Below are 20,245 nucleotides of genomic sequence, written 5' to 3'. Positions count from 1 at the left end.
CTACGTTGTTAACGATTCTAATTTTACTCCAAGATTTCTTTGCTTGGCCATACGTGACTATCTTGCCAAGGTATGCATAAAAAGAAATATGCTGAATTACTGGTAGGTCCTGTTTATATTTCTGAAAACATGAGATTGCGAAAGACATTACAAAAATAGCCAACAAAAAGCATTACACAGCCTAATACAGAACATTTACAAAAGGCTGCAATTTCTATTGTTCTTGTCTGCCATTTGATGAGACATGAAAATCTATTTTTATCAAAATGGACAATAGCCAAAAGTATCCTTAAATATGATATGCTTTTATTGAGCTTCATATTCTCTATCACTTGGAAGGAAACAATTGAGACGCCATGCAGGTGCTAAATGTCAGGTGACTATTGTAGTTTTCATTAAAACTGCAGTTTCTATCTGAAGTATCAGTTGTGGATAATTAAATCTGTGAACCACGCTGTTAGATTTCCTGGAGCAACATAAAACAAACATTTCATGTCCCTTGTACACCTTGGTGTATATTTTTCTATATTTTAACATCCAGGAAATAGTTACAAAAATGTAGTGCTTCACGTAACGCAACGTCTTTGCAAAAAACAAAAATAAAAAGCCATCATATGTATGAAATTAAAACAGGAAAAAAAACACAGAGAGACTATTAAATATTTGTATAGTTAGAAAAATTCACAGTCATTTTATTGTGAAAACTGGACAAGGCAGCTATGTAGTTAATGATCCTGATACAATGCCAAACAGCATTACGTAAGTTTTTTATGAATAAATTCACTCTTCTTGATTCTGTTATAATGTTTACTTTGTTCACTGCAGTCACATCCAACGTTGAACATTTTAGCAAACAAAAAAGTTAAATTATTCAGATACATTTCAAACTGAAGCTATTTGAAAGCAACCAACTTCATAGTGCTTTTTGTTCTGCTTCCTGAAGTTAGACATGAGACAAGTTCCTAAGCACACCGTTCAAAGATAATTTTCAAAGCCTTTTAGCCTCCCCGTTCAAATCCACTGCAGCTTGGAAAACCATTAAGATGTTGAATCTTTTTATCTTAATTGTTTCCTTAATTCCTTAGGTTCTAAAAGAAAATAAAGTTTAAAACACTCCAGTATGATCCAAAAAAGATATTTTTAAACACTATTCCAACATTATTGAGTACAGTGTGCACACTAGATCACTAGAGCTAGTATAAGATGATTAATGATTAATTGACATTATTTTGTTACAGAATATTTTTTGATCATGTAAATGGACATAAAACAGACAGAAATAAAGCTGAACAATGAAAACTGCAAGTAAAGAGAACTTCACAGTTACACCACAAAATGCTGTTCTTGAACAAATTGTAATCAGGATCATTTGTACCTGAAAACTGCCAATGTCCCAAGCTATATAAATTCTACCATTTTACACTTTCAAATATAAAATAGTATTTAGATACATTTGCACACACATCAAGCATTGAAGTGTTACCAAGAAAACTTTAACAGGCATCGTACCGAAAACGTAATGTTACAAACTTACTGCAGCACTTGTGTATATAAATGAATGCACAGGAGTCCTTTGAGCATGTAGCAAAATGTGAAATCTGTATTTTTTCATAAAAAAGAAAAAAAAGTGCTCACAATGAGACTTTATAGCACCATTCCATGTAATGGGAGTTCCTACTTTTACAGTGTACTTATTAATCACTTTAACATTATTAATAATTATGTCAATTAAAGTTAAATCCTAAGTGACCAAGTTCTAAGGAGTAAACATAACCGATCTTGGCACAAGCTTGGTAACAACATAGTGCCTCAATAAAAATTTTTCACTACACAGGACAATCCTTCAGCTATAAAACCTCTGATTAACAAGTAATGATACTGCTCTTCATTTCTATGTCTGGCAAAATCATATGATATAAACTACAAAACCAAGTTGCAATTACACATACTGTACTCTGCAAATTAGAAGATGACTTCTTGCATTTCTTAAGATTATTATTAATATTGTGTGCGTTTAATGATAATATATCCCATAACAGGATATTAAGCTGGGCCAGACAGCTGGTCTCATTGGAAATACTGTTTTCAGAACATGCTGGTAACAATGATCTGTATTGAACAACATAAAATTAGCTTCTCTAGGCAACAGTTTCACCTACCTCTTTCCTGCAAATGTATTGTCAAGCAGGTTTCAGCTGCTGGCATAGTTAAGTCATTTGGTGCAAACAGAGAATAAACTTCAATTACAACCATTGTGCCAACTATAGATGAGATACCATCACCAATTAATATCTGCTGTGCAATGCAAATTGGAACATTCTTCAGAACACTGAAAGTTTAGTCTGATAATGCTTTGTGCTCTTAATGTCAATAAACTAAGTGGAAGTATTCATTTATACTTAAATTCTACCAGCTCAGATGAAAAACAAATGTTCAATCTATGTATAAAACAGGTATACATATGAATTCCAAGGAACAAGATTCATACTTTCACAAGCTCAAGGAAGTTTAAAACAGTGTACTTTGTGTGAGGAATATCCTTTTACTTTTATCATCCAAAATCCAATACAGCTTTCAGATCTATTTTGAGGCCCTAGGGAACTTTCAAAGAAAGAAAAGACTTAACATAATACTGTGAATGCAGAAAAAAAGTAACATTTGAAAAACAAATACATACTGTTGCATAAGACGTAAATAATAAATACAAATTTTTGTTATTGATTGTCTACTCTATGTATTGCTGCTCCATATGAGCCTGTACCTTTACCTAGGAGTGCCACGTGGAACAGTAGAGAAAATACAAATCCATTTCCTCATTCTTGGCCAAGATGAAAATTATTGAAAACAAAAATCCATGTTTTTCCTCAAATTTATGTGTTCATAATCTAGTGTATGACAGAGTGCATACTATTAATGCACATAAATGCATGTCTAGAAGTCAATTAATCATCCTTCATTGCCCTGCCCTATTCATTACTGCTAACGAAATGTTAACAAGACAATTGTCTGTCCTGTTCTTTAATTAGATTCCATTGTCCTCTCCACTCATGATCTCAGAAATAACTGCATGATGCAAAACCTATATCATCTTTGTAATTATATTCCTGTCTTTAAAAAGAACAGCAATCCACAAAAAACCCTCTAAGAAAAAAGACCAAACCAGATATACCAAGAGGAAGCTTTTATAGAAAAAAGTACTCATTTATCACGAGTTAACAGGAAACTATTCCACACTAGAAAGATCGGAAGAACAAAGGGTCAATACAGCTTTGACTGGCAGAACACATTAAGCTTCTGTGTGTTTATTTTTCACTGTTAATAGTTACTGTAATTAACCTGCTTCTTGGTATATTCAGGAAGTGTGTTAGTCCTCGGTACACTAGCTCTTTTAAATAGAAGTAGTCAGCAGGCAACTGCAATCTGTACATTCAAAAAAACACAGCAACAGAGCAGAAATCACTTTGGTAATTCTGTGAGCATCAACCTGCTGTTTTGGAAATGTGAGTGGGTTACTGTTTTATAGGGCAGAAAGGTATGTAGCCTTTCCTGCTTTAACACTAATAATATCATATTGCACATAATGCTACAGTACCTCCCACCTCCCAGGATTCAACAGGTCAGTGCCAGTGTGGGTTCTATAAATTAAAAAAAAGCAGCTCTTTAAAACCAACATTAACAGTGGCTAACCACAAAATGTCTCATCAACTCTACAGGTGAGAATGTAAAAGAAAATGTTTAACTTTCAATATTTTGATATAAAATAATGAAAGCAAGTCAAACAGGAGAAAAGCAAGGCATATACCATTTGTAAATGTATATATAGTATTTGAAAAAAGGCATACTTAATAAACTTTAAAGGTGACTTTAAATATTGGTATCTTAAAATATCACCTTCCTCTCAACATTCATTTGCTTTAAGACGAGGCCTTTGTGTGATGACTGTTTATTAAAAAAACAGACTATAAGTTCACTGAAGAATATGCCAACAAATTAAAAATGCAATTCACAGGCACCAGTATTAACATCTGCCTCTGTACGGATAATTAAAGCAGATGCCAGCATCTTGTAAGCGCTTAAAAGGTAGCTGCTGTACTGTAGATCCTTAAGCAACCTTTTGACCTATTAATCTGTAATTGTGCCCACAAGTAAAGAATAGGAAGTGTAATTATAGCAGAAGAAGAAAAAACAGAGTATATAAAAGAATTAAGTAGCCATTCAAATGGCTAGAAGCATACTTCACCAAATCCCCTTCAGCTGAAAAACTGGAAAGCAAGTAAAAGAAGGCTCATGAGTGTAAAGGATTTGGTAACGAACAAGTGAAATCAAGTCTGCTGCTGCTCAAAATAGAATAATGTTTTCTGTAAATGGACTGGAAATCATCTGGAATGTATTGTAAACATTGCTCAACAACAACAAAAAGACTTTTGTTTCTTTAAAAGGAGAAATCCTGCACCTTGTTCTGTTTTCAGTATTTGGTCAAGTACTGTTCCCCTGCTCTTGTTCAAATAACAGCATGGCTAGCTGAGACCGAGATCCAAGGCCCTCAAGGTTGCTTTGGACACATCTGTGATAGGTCTCCTCACTGAGTCGTGGGTTGCAGACCCTATACTGGTACTTCTGGTGCAGCGCAGGCTCAACTGCTCGGAATACGTGAAGATTTGAGTACTTGATGAACATGTCATAGACGTCAAACGTTTCCAGGATGTCCTCATTCTCCTGCACGTCAGCAGACATCCTGGATCGTGCCGCCATGTAATCGGAGTTATAGAAGCACGCCTCATCGAACACATTGCGGTCGAAGTGCCCGGCGTCTTTGACCAAGTCAACTGTGGCTGGACGTGGCTGGTTGTGGTAGACGATATCAGGGTTGTAGTCTTGGAAGTGGATGGGGAAAAACACCTGCCAGTTATTTATGCTGTTCATTCTGCAGCGGTTGAGAAACTCAGAATTGATGTTGGTGTTGACATTCGCTACAAAAAATAGCGTATCAACCGGATGCTTTTTGGAGATGATGTCCATTATCTTTATTTGAGAGGGAGCTTCTGTCTTCACGCTGATCCATGGTATTTTGGTCACTGGGTATTTGTGCTCATAGACACTGATCTTAGCTTTCACATCCATAAAGATGTCATTCTGGTTGACTTGCTGAGCCTCGAAAGGGTCATAGATGAATAAGAAAGACAAAATTGCATTTTCGCTTGTCTCAAAACAGTTTGCAGCATATACCTCAAGAAACTGGTTGACATAGTCTCGATCATGAACAGTCAATGGCAGAATTATGTGAACTCGGGTAGCTTCTGTAACATAAGGCATAGGTATGATCTCAATCTCGCTCAGAGGCCGAACAAGATGAACACGTTTAGTAATCGAACGGCTCCTTCCTTTCTGATTGACAACCTCCAGCTGAAGATCCAAAGTGTATTCCATCCCTCGAGTTGGGTCAAAACGTCTGTAGCCATTGAGGAGCTGCTGTTTCTTTAGGTGCAGCACTGGCTTGTACTTCTTATTTAATTCCCCCATTGCAGTTTCAATGACGTCGGTAACATCCGCTTTATCAATCCCATGGAGTTCACATTTTGGGGAGCCATCAATACAGCTGTAGACCTGATCTTCAGTAAAGTAGTCCCAGCGGAGAACTTCAAAGCGGGTTTTTGGTTCAAATGGTGGATTGATTCCAATAGGCCACTGAGCACTGCGATTTCCTTCAAAAGCAACTTCACTTATATTTTTAATTTCTGCCTGTGGGAAAAAAAAAGCAAAGATACTGATGTAACATGCACTGCGCCTATACATTTCCTTAAATCCTATAGATTTTCCTCCCCCCAACGCATTCAAGCAAAAAGAATAGCCACCTTTATAGACAGTAACAAGATCTCCATTGGTAACACTAAAGCTCAACATATAACAAGATTCGAAGTACTAAACAGCAAATGTAACTCTGTGAAAATTCAGTGATTTTCATCTTTAAGACCTAAAATATATATTTTTTTAAATTTCATAATAGAGACAGACTTAAAATGATAAATGTATCATCAGGTATGGTAAACAGCCATACGTATCATATTAGATATACTATTTGCTGGTAGAGGAATGTTAATTGCTGTGGAGGTCACGCAAGGCATTATTAAATCAAACAAAAAGAACATTGTGCTTCTATCAATACTCACCTTTTTCCATGGAATTCCAAAGCACAGACATGGATTCTCAATTTCAATATGAACTGAAAAGATCAAATGTTCTACTCGGAGTAAATTATACCTTTTCCAACAAACATCGGGGAACTAGGTCAGCTCGTGTTTAACGCATTCACTTCTTGAATAAAAAATCTTTTTCAACATACCTGTAATTTTTCAATCTCTTCATAAGTTCTTTGCAATTCAATTTCAGTGAAGTGCTTATGTAGTCTGTACATCTGTACGGGGTCTGAGACTGGGTGAACCGTAAACGCATTCTTAAAGCGCACATCATCTTCCTTACTTGGATCAGAATTTTTCCCCATTTCAAAGTGATGGTAGCGGAGTCCCTAAGAACAGAAAAAAAGAACAAAATCAATGAGACCAAGTAAAATTGGAACATCTTGAATGAGAATCAAAGAAAGGTGTGTGTCAAGCCTAGATGATACACGGACCCCTGCAGGAACCTTAACCTTCCTTTTTGTGAAAGAAATTAATCAGTCCCTCAACTGACCCCTTACAGACAGAAATCTGAATACGAAAGCATGGTAAACTTGGCAAGTCGCTCAAGACATTAAACCTTGCTGCAAGGCACAACTGTATGAGTTGCATAAATACTGTAGGTAGTACTGTAGGTGGAAAAACAAGACCAACTGGAATTAACTGGAACACACAACCTGCCGAGTTGAAATTTGTAGCACGCATTTTTTTTTTTGCTGAAATTAACCTGCTCCCCACATTGCAAACATGGGAAACAAAGCAACACAGATTAATGACACTCCTCCAGAAAGCAAAAAAATACAGCTTTGTATTCTGGCATCCTTTGTCTATTCATGGAGCTGTTCTTGCCACAGTCTAGACAGAGAAAAGGCCGAAGAGATTATACTTAACGCATCTGAAACAATTTGCATACATCAAAGAGAAATTTAATTTTAGGCCCATGACAAAAATCCGAACAAAAGTAACCTTGAATGAAAAGCCTATTTAAAAGAACTGAAATCCTTTTAATGATCAAAATGTGAAGGCATTCAGTAACAAATACACTGTGTTTCCTTCCAAGCGATGCATTTTTTTCAGTATTGTTGTCAAGCTAGTTTTTTTTCTTTGGATAAATGTAATTTACATCTACATTAGACAAGTCAATCTTGATCTGACGGGATGTTCAAACCATCGCAGCTGAGAAAATGGGGAAGAAATGAGGCAGATTTCTGCCTGCCACCATCTTACAGTAACAAACCTGAAATCCCACCTCCTGATGACTAGTATGACCTACAGTAAGTAAAAAAAATAATACAACAAAAGGGATGCTTTTAAAAAACATACAGGTTTATCATTATTGCACAGTTCTTTTATGAAAGAAAAATAAGATACGATTACTAATTATCAGCAGGTCACTGGAACTCCAGGCACATACTTAAATGTCAAGGCCCAGGTGTCATGGTTTACAAGAAACCGATTTGATTTTCGGTTTTCCCAGTCTTCTGAATTACATCAGAAGACTACGAGCAATCTGAATTAAAATGATTTGGGCAATAAGTTTTGTTTTGAAAACAAGACTTAAAGAAAGAATGAAAGTGGAAATGACATTTTGCGTATTTTGTTCAGATATTCGTGACTGTTTCAGACTATTCAAAGAGTACTGAAAGCATAAAAGCAGAAGAGAAAGTTTAGGATTCCAGCAAACTGTCTTTTATACATGATCTAGTATTAGTTAACTGGATCAGATTATTGTTCAGCCTTTTTATTTATAATTTTTAGGAAGTCAGCAACATGGATGCACCCATTATGAGGTCCAGAGATAAAATTGTAATTAGTTTGGTAAACAACTCAGGGCTTAAGTTTGTTTAAGTTTTGCACTAAAGTTTGCTGGTCACAATGACATTAATATTGAATTTTTTAAAAAAAAAACTGCAGTTTTGCTGACCTGCTTATTAAATCTCTCACAATAGTTTAAATTCCAGGAGAGTGGACAGCTGCACTTGTTCTGCCGCTTTTTCAGTCAGACTTACTGCTAAAAACCTACAATCAGTTCAGCTAGAACCATTTTTTCCCCAGCACAAAAGGGATATAATGAATTTAGTGATGTTTTTTACAACACTGAAACATAGGTGAGTAAATAGGAAAATGGGTCACAGACTCAAGCAGGAGTAATGGTCGTGCAGGTACATTTAATAAATTTAAGAAAGGTTTAAATATTTTGAATTTAACCATTTTCATTTTAAAATGTGTTAAAATGTAAAACCCTCCTCCATTCTCACTGCTTTCTCTCTGCACTCCCCCCTCCATTGCTCCATTTCTTATCATTTAGTGACAAAAGCTGACACATACCATACTTGACTTTTGCAATTTTTACAATGCAACTATCAGGTTAAATGGACTGTACAGCATATCCGTTTGATCTTGGTTTCCTAATGTCATGGAAGAAATGTTAAACTGTTAGGCCTTTTTTTAGACAGCAATTACATTTTATCTGCAGACTGGTTTTCATTTTGGTCTTGACATAAATCACACTTGTGCAGCTATCCTTAGATTTATATAAGGTGTTGGAGACCATTTAGATTTTGATACAGTTTAGAAAAAGATGCATAGCGCTGATCTTAATATTAACTCCTTGCATGGTTTCAGAATTACAAAACCAAACATTTTGTAAAATAGAACAGATGTTTTTCACTACCACATGTTAAAGGAGTCCCACATGTTTCTGTTCTGGGTACCTTTCTTTATTCCACTTATATGAACAATATAGTTTTTCAGGTGAAAAGCTAATTTCATATCCGCCTCTACACTCTTATGCTTAGCTGGATCCACTTTAACATAAGTAATGTCCAATTTGCAGGTGAGCTTCTATAAAATTCAGTATTTTCTCTGGATTTTGCTCAATTGATACAAACTAATTTCTATTATTCAATTAAAGCTTGAACAGCTCCCTTAGCAGAAATGAGTTTTTACTGCAGTAAATCATGATGTGCAATTATTTGGTATAAGGTTGGATAGTGCTTTAAATTTCAAACCATATATTAAACACCTACAGAGCATTTGGACTCATAACATTGGCACTATGCAACATGTAGGCCTTTATAGCATAGGCAAAAGTAGAAACTGTTGCAATTTATTTTCTTACAAAGATCGTTACATATACCACAGGCCTGTAATTACACATACTAGGGAAACAGAACAAAATAGGACAGGAAAAGGATCTGTTTACTGCTTCCAAGCCCCAAGTGAATGCAGAAATACATATTTTCCTTGGCTTCAGATGTGCAATCTTTTGAACATGAAGTTTGGTTGTGCAGAGATTTATGTCAAAGACCCTGAATAGAGGTATTTTGAGTAGAAACAGAAAGATGTTTATTCATTTTATTCTATAAACCTAATAATGACTTAAATTAAAATTATTAGTCAAATTTAATATTTGCCAATGAATAAATTGGAAGATACTTTTCAGCATACACATCTCTCCTCACCTAAATGCAATGAAGTCAGCACACAAGCAAATATGTTCCCCAGAGGTAAAAGTGAAACTAAGACAGAATCTGGACAGAATCTTTTTTAAAATCCGTCCAGGAAACTGGCAGTCAAACTGGTATGATTACCAAGAGTCCTTTAAATGTTTTCTTCTGAAACAACACAGTTTATTGTTATGTAGTCTTCAAGACCCACTGGTTCTATAGTGAGCTGAGTTAGAGGAAGAGCTGCTGGTTGATAACCCAGCCTCACAAATAATAACATTTCTGGTATTGTGATTTACCAAACTGTAGCAAAAACATCTTTAACTTTAACTATTAATATCAGAATATTTTACTCCAGCACATTTGGCACACACAGGCCAATGTGATGCTTATCAAGTACAAAAATAACAAGTTCAACATATTCTGCAAAGATATGATCAACTCTTCCACATCTCTAAGGATCCAGTTGGCGTCACCAATCTGTAAGTGGCCTCAGCTATCAATATCACCTCACACTGCCGACAGATGATCTCTCTGGTTGAGGCCCGAGGGCTTTTCCTAGCTTTACAGGGTTTTATTGACTTACTAACAGGCCCTCTGCAGGGAAGAGCCAAGTAAACAGGGCCTGTGTGTTTCCAAGTGCCACAGGGGTGAGCCTGTAGTTCTACCCTCATCGGCTTCTAACTGAAGTGTGCTTTGGAAGACTGAAAAGGACACGAGGCTCGGCAGAAGTTGTAATTTATGTAGCGTGTTCTTGAAGCCAACAAGAAGAACGTAAGACTTTTCAAAATGGCAAAGTCTCCCAACCCCCACACCCCCCTGAGTGTTGAGGGAACTGTGAAATAAGGCCCTGTGTTCATGTTTAAGTAATGGCTCTTGAGTAAGTTGGCTTCCTGCTGAAACCACAGGCAACAAACTACAAGCTTGTTGTAATGAAAATAAAAAGGGTATCTCAAGAAAACTATAACTTTTTTAGGGTTTAGATGATCAATTCAATGTCTCTGAGTCTATACATTTAAGCATCTTGGAATGGCTCAATTTCCTTGTGCATTTATTACTGAATCATTAGGGGGTAACTCCACATAACATTCAAAAGTATCCGAGAGCAAGCCTTTGGGTCCATCACTACTCAAAATCAGCCTAATAGCACTGACCTTATTTTCTAAAAGATACCTGTGACAGGTTCACAGACAAGGAATAGAATCTGACATTTTCCAAGAATCTTTCTTTGCTTTCTGACATTTCACATTTTAGATAGTACCATTTATAATATCACTTCACATATTACATGATATTTCTGTTTTGTGCTGGATAAACTTGGTTTGAAATACCACCCTGATACAAGGGAGAGTAATAGGAGAAAAATGGTTAGCTCTGGATATTACTCCTCATTTCTGAAAATAACAATTTGTAATTATTACAAGAAAGGAACTCTTATGTTTTATCTCAACTAAAAAAGGAAGGCCAAGATAACTATGAAAAATCAGTATTTGCACATTTCAAAGCATTATAATTTTTAACATACATAATAATGAAAAATATCAATATTATTCTATTCTGTTGTAGTCATTGCTCTCCATGTTGTTTTGCTGAGCTGTGTTGAAATCAGGCTTGATCTCCCTTCACATAAGAACGTTCCAATTCTACTCTGAACAGTAAAAGCATAGGAAAAATGCGCTATTAGGGTATTACCTTAGGTTTTATCACTAGTATTCTAAAATAGTTCTTCCACAAGCTGTGTTTATGCAAATGTCTTATATCTGATTCTAGTATTCAAATGTGATACAAGATAACTATGAATGCAAAGAGATTTACTAACCTCAAACCCTTGCTGAAGAAGAAACGTTCACATACACTTAAAATAAAATTGAAATTTGTGCTGGTTGGGGGGGTTATAAATATGATACACTATAATTACAGAACAATTTAAAGGTAGTGTGAATTGTCAAAGGAAACACCACCTGTGTGCGTTAACAGTCATCGCACTTTCATTGAGCAGAAGGAGAGGGCAATGAGTTGGATGCTGTGTTTACCAGATGAGCCTTTTAAACTGAACTAGATCTTTACTAGGTTGCAGGTGTATAACAAGCAGCTTATGCAAAACTAAGCCATCATACTGTATATCAGGAGACACAGTCACATCAAACTGTCATAGCTGTGTTGTTTTACAAGTCAGGATTGCAGAGAATGGTGGCTGTTTCCAGAGAAACATTAAAAATAATTATACCGTAAGTATAAGAAGCTGCTCCTGCAGCTGAAGACACACACTCCTGTGGGTTATATAAAGAGGTTTGGATGATAAATAAGATCTCCGTTAAACCTACGTTAGCACAGCAAATAAGTGCTCCAATTAAGTTAATCAGAGGTCAAACGGAATGCAAATTCAAAGAGGCCTTAGCTCTCCAGGACCAAGGCTGCAGACCTCTGGGCTATACAGCAATAAAAATGAATAATACAGCCCTGTTTAAAGGGCTATGAAAAACAAGGCTCACCTCATGCTCATCTACACAGTTCACGTTGGCGTAATCAATGATGCACCTGCCCAGCCACTCATCCGGCCTGGCACTCAGGATGTCGTTGCGGCAGTTCTCCAAGTAGGCCTGCAGCCTGAGCAGCAGGGTACGCGACAAAAGGTAGCCGAAGCCTCCGTAGCAGTACCTCCCCTCCGTCTCTCCGCCGATGAACTCCTCCGGGCTGCCCATGTACAGGTCCGCGTCGATGCTCAAGTGCCCCACAAGGGACTTGATGCGGTCGGCCTCGGTGTAGGTGTCGTCCTGCACAAAGTAGAACCAGTCGTACTCGTGGATGTAATGCTCTAGCACGTACTTGACGGTCTGGAACATGTTCCATATGAGTCTCTCGTCGCCGTGCGTCACCACAAACATGCCGTGAGGCAGCTTCCGGTTGCGCATCCCTGTGAAGTAGACCACGGTGCTCAGGTGGTGACCGATGGTCCTGTTGACCGCTACAGCCAAGGTGTTAAGAGTGTTCTTGGACGTCAGGACCCCCACAAAGACACGCTCCCGGATTCCCAGCTCTGTACTGATGTATTTCGCCCTGCGAAGGAGAGCATGGACTAATTCAATCATTTAAAATAAAGCTGTCTGTAAAATCTGGGACCTGTGGCATTGAGCAGGGAGGTGTTTCTCACAATTTAAGATGCATCTCTGCTAGTTGTAATTGTACCCAGAGTGATGAACACAAAGAAATTGAGACTATGAAAAAGATAACCATGCACACAAACAACAAACACAAAGAACTGAAGGATCCAATCCATTTTCTAACCACCCCAATACAGGGTCGCGGAGGAGCCAGCAAGCAACAGGTACAAAGCAGGAGACACCCTGGGTGGGATGCCAGTCCATTGCAGGACAGACAGACACACTCACACCAGGGCCCACTAATCTACCGGTATGATGTTGGACAGTGGGAGGAAACCAACATGAATACAGGGAGGACATGTAAACTCCACACAGTTTGGAATTGAACCCAGGGCCCAGGGCGTGGCAGCAATGTAAACCACGATACCACCGTGCCACGCTAGTGAAGGATAACGGAAGGCAAATAAATGATTTACCATTTCAATTATCATTCAAAAACAGAAAGCACATACAGTAAACAGCAATCTTCCTCTGCATGTTCTCACTTATGCAGTGCGCTTTGGAAGACAACTAACAAAATATTCTCATGCTGTTTGGAGACACAAAAACAAATTGTTTGTGTTGCTGTTCTTTCAGTTTAGGAGCTGCCTTTAAAACGGTCACTACTACTATTGGGTCCTTCTGAAGTATCACCTGTTGCCTCCACCTGCCAGGTGTCATCACTGCAACAGAAAGGAGTATCCTAGCAACATCCTGGAGTGCTCCGGAGTGTTTGGACAACACCACCAGGTTCCGGAAGTATTCTGGATGGGGAAAGAGCAACTGCAGCTCTTCTGTAACCGAGCCAACCCCACATTCCGAATTCTCTTTCTTTCCAGGCTCAGTCCAGTGGTCTGATAAACAGTCTAGTTCTTATTGATGACAATACAAACTCTTCCCTAAAATCTGCAGAAAACAGGCAGCTGTTAATCACATTCACAAATGTGACACCTAAATAAACGACTGGGCACTAACCCAGGAAGAAACAAATCTACCCTGTTTTTTAGTTTTGCTGGTAAAGTCCAAGCTGTATTATTAGTGAAATAACGTATAATTACTATTGAGATTTATTGTCCAGACTTGGGCACCTTCGGAGTGGAGCTTGCATGGTCTACCCCACATTGCCAGAGCTTTTACCTTCCAAACACAAGCTATTGTATGTAGGTTAGCTGACTTCTCTAAATCAAGCCTGTGTGCATGTCCCATCCAGGGTGTAGTTTTGCTTTGTTCCCTATGCTTCTAGAAATGTCTCTGGTTTTCTGATAATGGATGGATTTATGGATTTAGAATAAAAAAACTGAGTAAAATCAAAAAAGATGCTAAGATGTTAATTTATCAGCAATGAAATGTATTTGAGTCATTACATTGCCTGATTGTAAATTACTAATGTCTGCTCTGAAACAAAGCAGCAATCACATTAACCCAAGTCTTAGCAACACTTTTTAAAAGGGATTCAAAATGTGGAGTATTGTGCATTGTTAATGCCACAGCTAATGTCACAGTGACATATTTTCAGCAACTATTGCGTCTTCACTACATTCAAATTCAGCAATACATAGTTATCATCTTCTGGATATGAGGATGTTTTACACATTATTTGCCATAATGATTTTAAATATTGTCAGTGGTAGTTGGGAATATTATATACATCTCCATTCTGCTGGAAAGAACATTTTCAGCACGCATTGTTCAACAACTGGAAACAGTAAATGATCGACCGTATCTACATATAAAGTGGTAAACTGCAGGAGCTGAACAAGTAAAGCAGGCTCTGGGATTAGTGATAAGTGGTTTCACCATAAAACTATGCTTGAAACAAATTGTGATAATGCAAAACCCTCAGCAGCTGAGATGCAAAATGTAAAGCAGATTACCGTGCTTTGGAACTACTACATGATTACATTTTTTTACTGGGAAACAGAATCAGACAAAGGCCAGATTAAAAGGACATCATAGGACAAAATGAAAACATGAAACACTACCGTCACTAAAGCCCTTCTTGCCTCCTACCAAAATATAGCTTTTGAAGGCAAACCTAACATTCGTGATCATAATCAAAACAATGTTTCATCCAACCATTTTCAGAAGCCACTAATCTTTAGAGAGCTATAGCATGCAAGTACAAGGTAAGATGCACACTGGATGTGACTGGATGGGAAATCTTGAACCATTAATAAACCTGCACCACATTTCTTTGGAATGTGGGAGGAAACCAAGAGAAAATTCAAAGTAGACACAGACTTGAGAAAATGCAAACTTCACACAGAAGACACCCCGGAACCCAAAAGCTGTGAGGGAGCTGTACTGACCCCATCCCCATGCCTCCAAAATCTCATGTCAGTTTACATAGTCTTAGTTTACAATACTGACACAGTCCCTAAAAAAAAGTAAAAATAATTTAAATCACAATTTTAAATAAGGGCCAGGCTTTTTCACAACAAACTCTGAGGTAAAATAGGTTACAAGGGAAGGAAATCTGGGAGTTTTCCTCGACTAAAAACTCTTCCTACAGCCATAAAGCTTTTGAGGAATTTTATGGAGGCCCGACTTCATGTAAACTGGAACAACGCCCTTCCTCAGCCCTTCATGTGACAGAAGTCTTGGCAGCTGGTCTTTCTCTAGCAGCTGGGAGAGGGGACTGACAGACTAGCAGCAATTTGAATGTCCAAGCTGTGCTCTGCAAATGTAACCTAGTCTATGAAAGGTAGTGTGCTTTCATAGGAACATATCGCAGCTTGTACATTTTCTAATCTTGTCAGGATGAGAAGAAAGAAACCTTACAGAGCTGAAACCCAGCTGCTATTTTCTTTTGAAATACTAACATAAAAATTCTCGATTATTTTCTTAATCTGCAGTTTTTTTATGTTTAAAACTCTCTACAACACCAATTCCTTAAAATCTCACTTTTCTAATTTTAGCCCCGAGATTGTTACACTACTAGCACGGCTGGATTACAGACAGCATTCTTCTGATCATTTAGCCCTTTTGAGAATGATTGCCAGGCAGCTACTGTAAGAATGCAAGGTCAGTAGGTACACTTGTCTATGAAACCACATACCCTGTGCAACCTTGTCCTGAACTTAAGAGAGCAGCTAATCTGTTACTAAGGCTTAAGAAGTCTTGCCAGGTGGAGGAATGTTATTTTTGTTTTTGAATTGATCTTGGAAAAGAATGTAAGTTGTGTCTTTTGCCATGCGAACATGGGAAAAAATGAAAAAAATGTCATATGTAGTTCCACTCTCTCAACTATGAGAGAAACAAGGTGCACTACCATATGAAAACATGATTCAGAAAGGGTCTTATAATAACAAAATCCAGAAAAGGCATACAACATACAACACATATGTGGTATGATCAAGAAAGGAAAATCATTAGTAAACATCTTCCAAATTAATTTGGATAGAATAAAAAACAGCTACACTAACTCAGATACACAATAGTTTCAGTTTTTAATTCAGGTTCACTGAATTAGGCCGATTAGGTTCACTGACCACATTAAAAATAAGAAAGCAAAATAAGACCCTAAAGTACAAATTAGAATATTACCTTTTCAGCACTCTTTGTAGGTATCATCTTTAAACGTTTTGTATGCCTGGTGCCCTAGCAGAAACATTGCTGCAGAGTAATGCGACAGTCCCTTGCTATCAGAAAAGGGCACTCCTAAAACAAGACATCTAGAATTCAGAACCCAAAACACTAAATACAGACAGAATGGAATAATAATACAAATCCATCTCTAGAGATTTTATGTGGAAAAAGATGTTATTTTATGTAAGCCTGAAATCTCGTGCCAGCTTCAACTATTAGTCTCCAGCTCATTCTCCAGAAAAGGTCACAAATTAGCACGGTTTCCTCTTGTAATTTATTAGGAATGAAGGAAATCAAGCACCAGATTCCTTTAGAGCAAAGATATTTGATTTGGTTGAATTCCTGTTGCTGCATTCATATCTTTAAGGCTTTATTTGTGTGTCCTTAAAGACAGGACTTCTCCTTAATGTATTCTTCAGAAATACCTTAAAGCATTTTTGGAGCAAGTAACAATGTTTCCTGAATATTTGCAGTGTCCTTAACAAAGAAGGCAATAGTAACACTGAATAATCGCCTTATCACATTATTAGACTTTCAATGTTCATTAAAATACTCCATCTTAATTTTACTATTTATTTCATTAAAAAATATATAGTTTCAGTGTCGAGTGAGCAGTCCCCTACCTCTCCCACACATCTTGAAAATGTTTTCAGTTAAATGGGGGTGAATGTGCTATACATTTTTTCCCCACTGATGCTATTCTTTACATTTGCATACAAATTGTCTTAGAAAAACTAAGCAAACAGGACAAGTGATTGCATATTTTAGCAAAATCTATATAAGACAAGGTTATAATGACCAATTACGGACTTTTTTCATTAGACTGGCACCTACCCACATTATTAACGCCCAATTTTAACCGTCAACCTTTTTATGCCCCCGCAAAATAACTGGTTCTCTTGAAAATATCTGCCGTGTACTCAGGTTATCTTTGTGAAATATTCTGTATAATTACTGTTTCCTTGATCACAATCCATCCGAGTCGATTTACTGCAACTGCAGCTCAACAGAAAAAGCAACCCTGATGTTTTACGAGTTTGACTGAGACTTTCGATATCTTGATATATTCAGTACTTGTGACTTGCGATACCACTACTGCAAGTTCGTCTATGAAAGTAAAACGTTTCAGAAAATATGAGAAAACGTAGAATAAAATTTGTTCCAGTATTCTACTGCATTATGAATACTAAAACTTTACTAAATAATTATGAATTTAATGAGATTTACTTTCGCTCTTATCTAGCAGCACACACACTGTAGCCCACTGTAAAAAGCTGCAATCGTAAACCACAGCTAAATTCGGCTCTAAGGATTCAGTCTCTCTCAGGAAATCGTTGAATAAGGATATAAATAAACATAAATAAACTGAATGGGTCATTCATATAAGAAATCCGAAATACTGAGACAAGAGAAACACTGTGGTGGTGTACTGAAGTACTATGCCGCATATCCAATGCATAATTGAAAATAAATTATTAACAAGCATCACTTTGCGCTGGACTAATGGTCAATTTCACAGGCCTATGAGACATCAATTCGGTCATACCTGAAGAGTTTCTTGGGTTGAGTTTGCTGTTTTACTGGCTTATACGGCACAATTCTGGGCTCAAAATCCTCCAGAGCATCACCGTTTTCTGCTTTGCCAGCAGGGATCGAGTTGGGTTTCCGAGCTCCCTTCAGCTTCTCCTCCTGGGTCAAGACAGTTTCATCACCTCCCTTCCCACCGGAGGCACAGGGCTCCTCGACCCAGGTCACGCTTAACAGACTCAAGGTGAACCCCAGAGAGATCCCGATAACAACCGGCCCGATCGGCCCGCTCAGGGAAAAGAGCATGGAAAACCTCATTGTTTCTGCAGACCTAAAACCGCAAGGCTAGGAAATTCAGCTCCCACGTGGGTCCTCCCGGTTTGGTTTTTCAGAAGTAGAGCAGTGTTTTGAAAACCGTCTAGGCAATACAAAACTTCAGATACAGATAATACATACAGACGGGACGTTTGGTGTTTCTCCACCAGATTTATTCTTACATTCTTAGGACTTACGTGTCACCCACCCTGAGCTCCGCCTACGTTAAACGTCAGGGACAAGACTCAACCCTTTCTTCGCCAAGGCACACTTTACTTAGCAGCAGGCAGTGAGTATGGACTCATCTGAATCCGGAGGCAATTCAACTTTACCAAAAAGACAGGGCACCCGCTGTTCTTCAGAGCTTTGCTTACGTGCGGCGGTAGGCACACAACCTACCTTCAAAATGCCCTGTTGTGCAGTGTGCGCTAGTAAAAACCCGAGTTTAACGCGGAATGCGAAGACATTAAAGTGCTTTTCTATTAAATATATGAAATGCAAGTTAAAATTCCGCTATATAAATGAAAACGTTCGATTGAAAACCTGTTAACCAGGCAATATATCATTCCTAATAACATCTAGTTTTTTTAATTACATATACTAAGTGACGATTGTTGATATTTGCTCAATGCGTGTTGTTAACATAGAAGTTACCTACTTCTTAACGACAAAGATTTAAGAAAAATGCAAATTTAAATTTGAGGCAACGAGCACATCGTGTACCGCTACAATCAATGAAAAAGACATGCAATTATAGTTTACCATAAGCCACGTCAAGGCTGGCTGCTCATATGAAGTCTATTCAAAATTGTGCGAAAGACATCTCTTAACTTTAATTTTGTTTTAATTAAGCCTTTCATAGGATATTTTGGGCTAAAAAATGCAGATGAAAAATGGGAATATGAAATGACGAGGGTGTTATTAACTGCATTTTAAAAATGTTTCACTGTGTTGCCTCAACAAAACACCAATGTAAATGAAATGTCTAAAACAGAGTTCAAATGGCAATGTTATGAGACCATGTGCTGTCATTATCAGCTTCTTCTGTCTTTTGGTTTGGATGTTTGAGAAACAAGTGAGCTGTTTAATTGCATACCTCAAAGTACTCTGTTTGTGTGGCCTTCAGCTCTCCCAGGTCAGTTTGGGGTTATAATTTCTAAATCAAACAGCTGACATACAGTACAAGGAAAATTAAGAGGAAACTCCAGAAGTATTCCAGTAAAGAATATGATACTTAAACTAAAACATTTTCATAAGAGAAACAACTAGTTCAATGACTACAAGAAGATATAATTCCAGTTCAAAATGGCCTTTAGCAGCTCATTGTTGCCTTAATAAATAGAAACAATCAAACTACTGGCTAGCAGCCTTATCACCCTTCAATTCACAACTGATAACCCACTGAAGCTCAGTAGGTGTGAGTCTGATCAGTACCTTAGTGGGAGCTCCTGGGGAAAAACTAAGGCTGCTGCTGGAAGAAGTGTTAGTGGGGCCAGCAGGGGGCGCTCACCCTGCAGTCTGTGTGGGTCCTAATGCCCCAGTATAGTGACGTGGACACTACACTGTAAAAAGGCGCCATCCTTCAGATGAGATGTAAAACCAAGGTCCTGATTCTCGGTGGTCATTAAAAATTCCAGGGTGTTTCTTGAAAAGAGTAGCTTTGAGTGGAGTGTCCATAAAAGTGCTATATAAGTATAAGTACTTTTATTATTAAATATCATTACTGTACTTCAGGTGCAGTTTAGATAGTCCTTGTAAACCTGTTGGCACATGGTTCTCTAAGACCAGGATTTGACTGACCCATTGTAAAACTAAAATTCAGAATGTGCATGTGATTTTTTACAATGTTTGATTTTTTGATGTTTTAAACCAGTAGAGCTCTCTTACAGGTATTGGTCCATCCGGGTATGCTTTTGAACTGGACCAAACTTTTTGAGTTTTTTCTCCTTATTACTACTGAGATTTGAAGAACACAAATACATCTTGCCCAGACAGACTTAACCCAGGAGGATTTATTTATGATGGCAGAGCAAAGACACCATCAAAGCGAACT

General features: G+C 37.7%; 1 protein-coding gene across 1 annotated transcript; it reads right to left on the bottom strand.

Moving 5' to 3' along the window:
- Positions 1-661: 661 nt before the first annotated feature.
- On the bottom strand, positions 662-18,376 carry chpfa (chondroitin polymerizing factor a). The gene is made up of 4 exons (XM_088931180.1): positions 17,897-18,376; positions 12,115-12,679; positions 6,341-6,523; positions 662-5,739 (listed from the first exon to the last, which is right to left on the bottom strand). Exons 1-4 carry the CDS (start codon positions 18,193-18,195, stop codon positions 4,477-4,479), a joined length of 2,310 nt encoding a protein of 769 aa, XP_088787306.1. The 5' UTR covers positions 18,196-18,376; the 3' UTR covers positions 662-4,476.
- Positions 18,377-20,245: the final 1,869 nt, after the last annotated feature.

The sequence above is a fragment of the Atractosteus spatula genome, chromosome 13 (genome assembly GCF_055471065.1).
Source record: "Atractosteus spatula isolate fAtrSpa1 chromosome 13, fAtrSpa1.hap1, whole genome shotgun sequence".
NCBI classification, from domain to species: domain Eukaryota; kingdom Metazoa; phylum Chordata; class Actinopteri; order Semionotiformes; family Lepisosteidae; genus Atractosteus; species Atractosteus spatula.
The sequence above is the reverse complement of the archived record's forward strand: the minus strand, read 5'-3'. Positions and strand labels throughout refer to the sequence as shown.

Excerpts from the sequence above, each read along its gene's own strand:
- chpfa (XM_088931180.1), bottom strand. The coding sequence starts at position 18,195 with ATGAGGTTTTCCATGCTCTTTTCCCTGAGCGGGCCGATCGGGCCGGTT. Across the intron at positions 6,524-12,114 it reads ACTGTGTAGATGAGCATGAG|GGACTCCGCTACCATCACTT; the intron begins GTGAGCCTTGTT and ends TTCTGTTCTTAG. Across the intron at positions 5,740-6,340 it reads AAGAGATTGAAAAATTACAG|GCAGAAATTAAAAATATAAG; the intron begins GTATGTTGAAAA and ends TTTTTCCCACAG.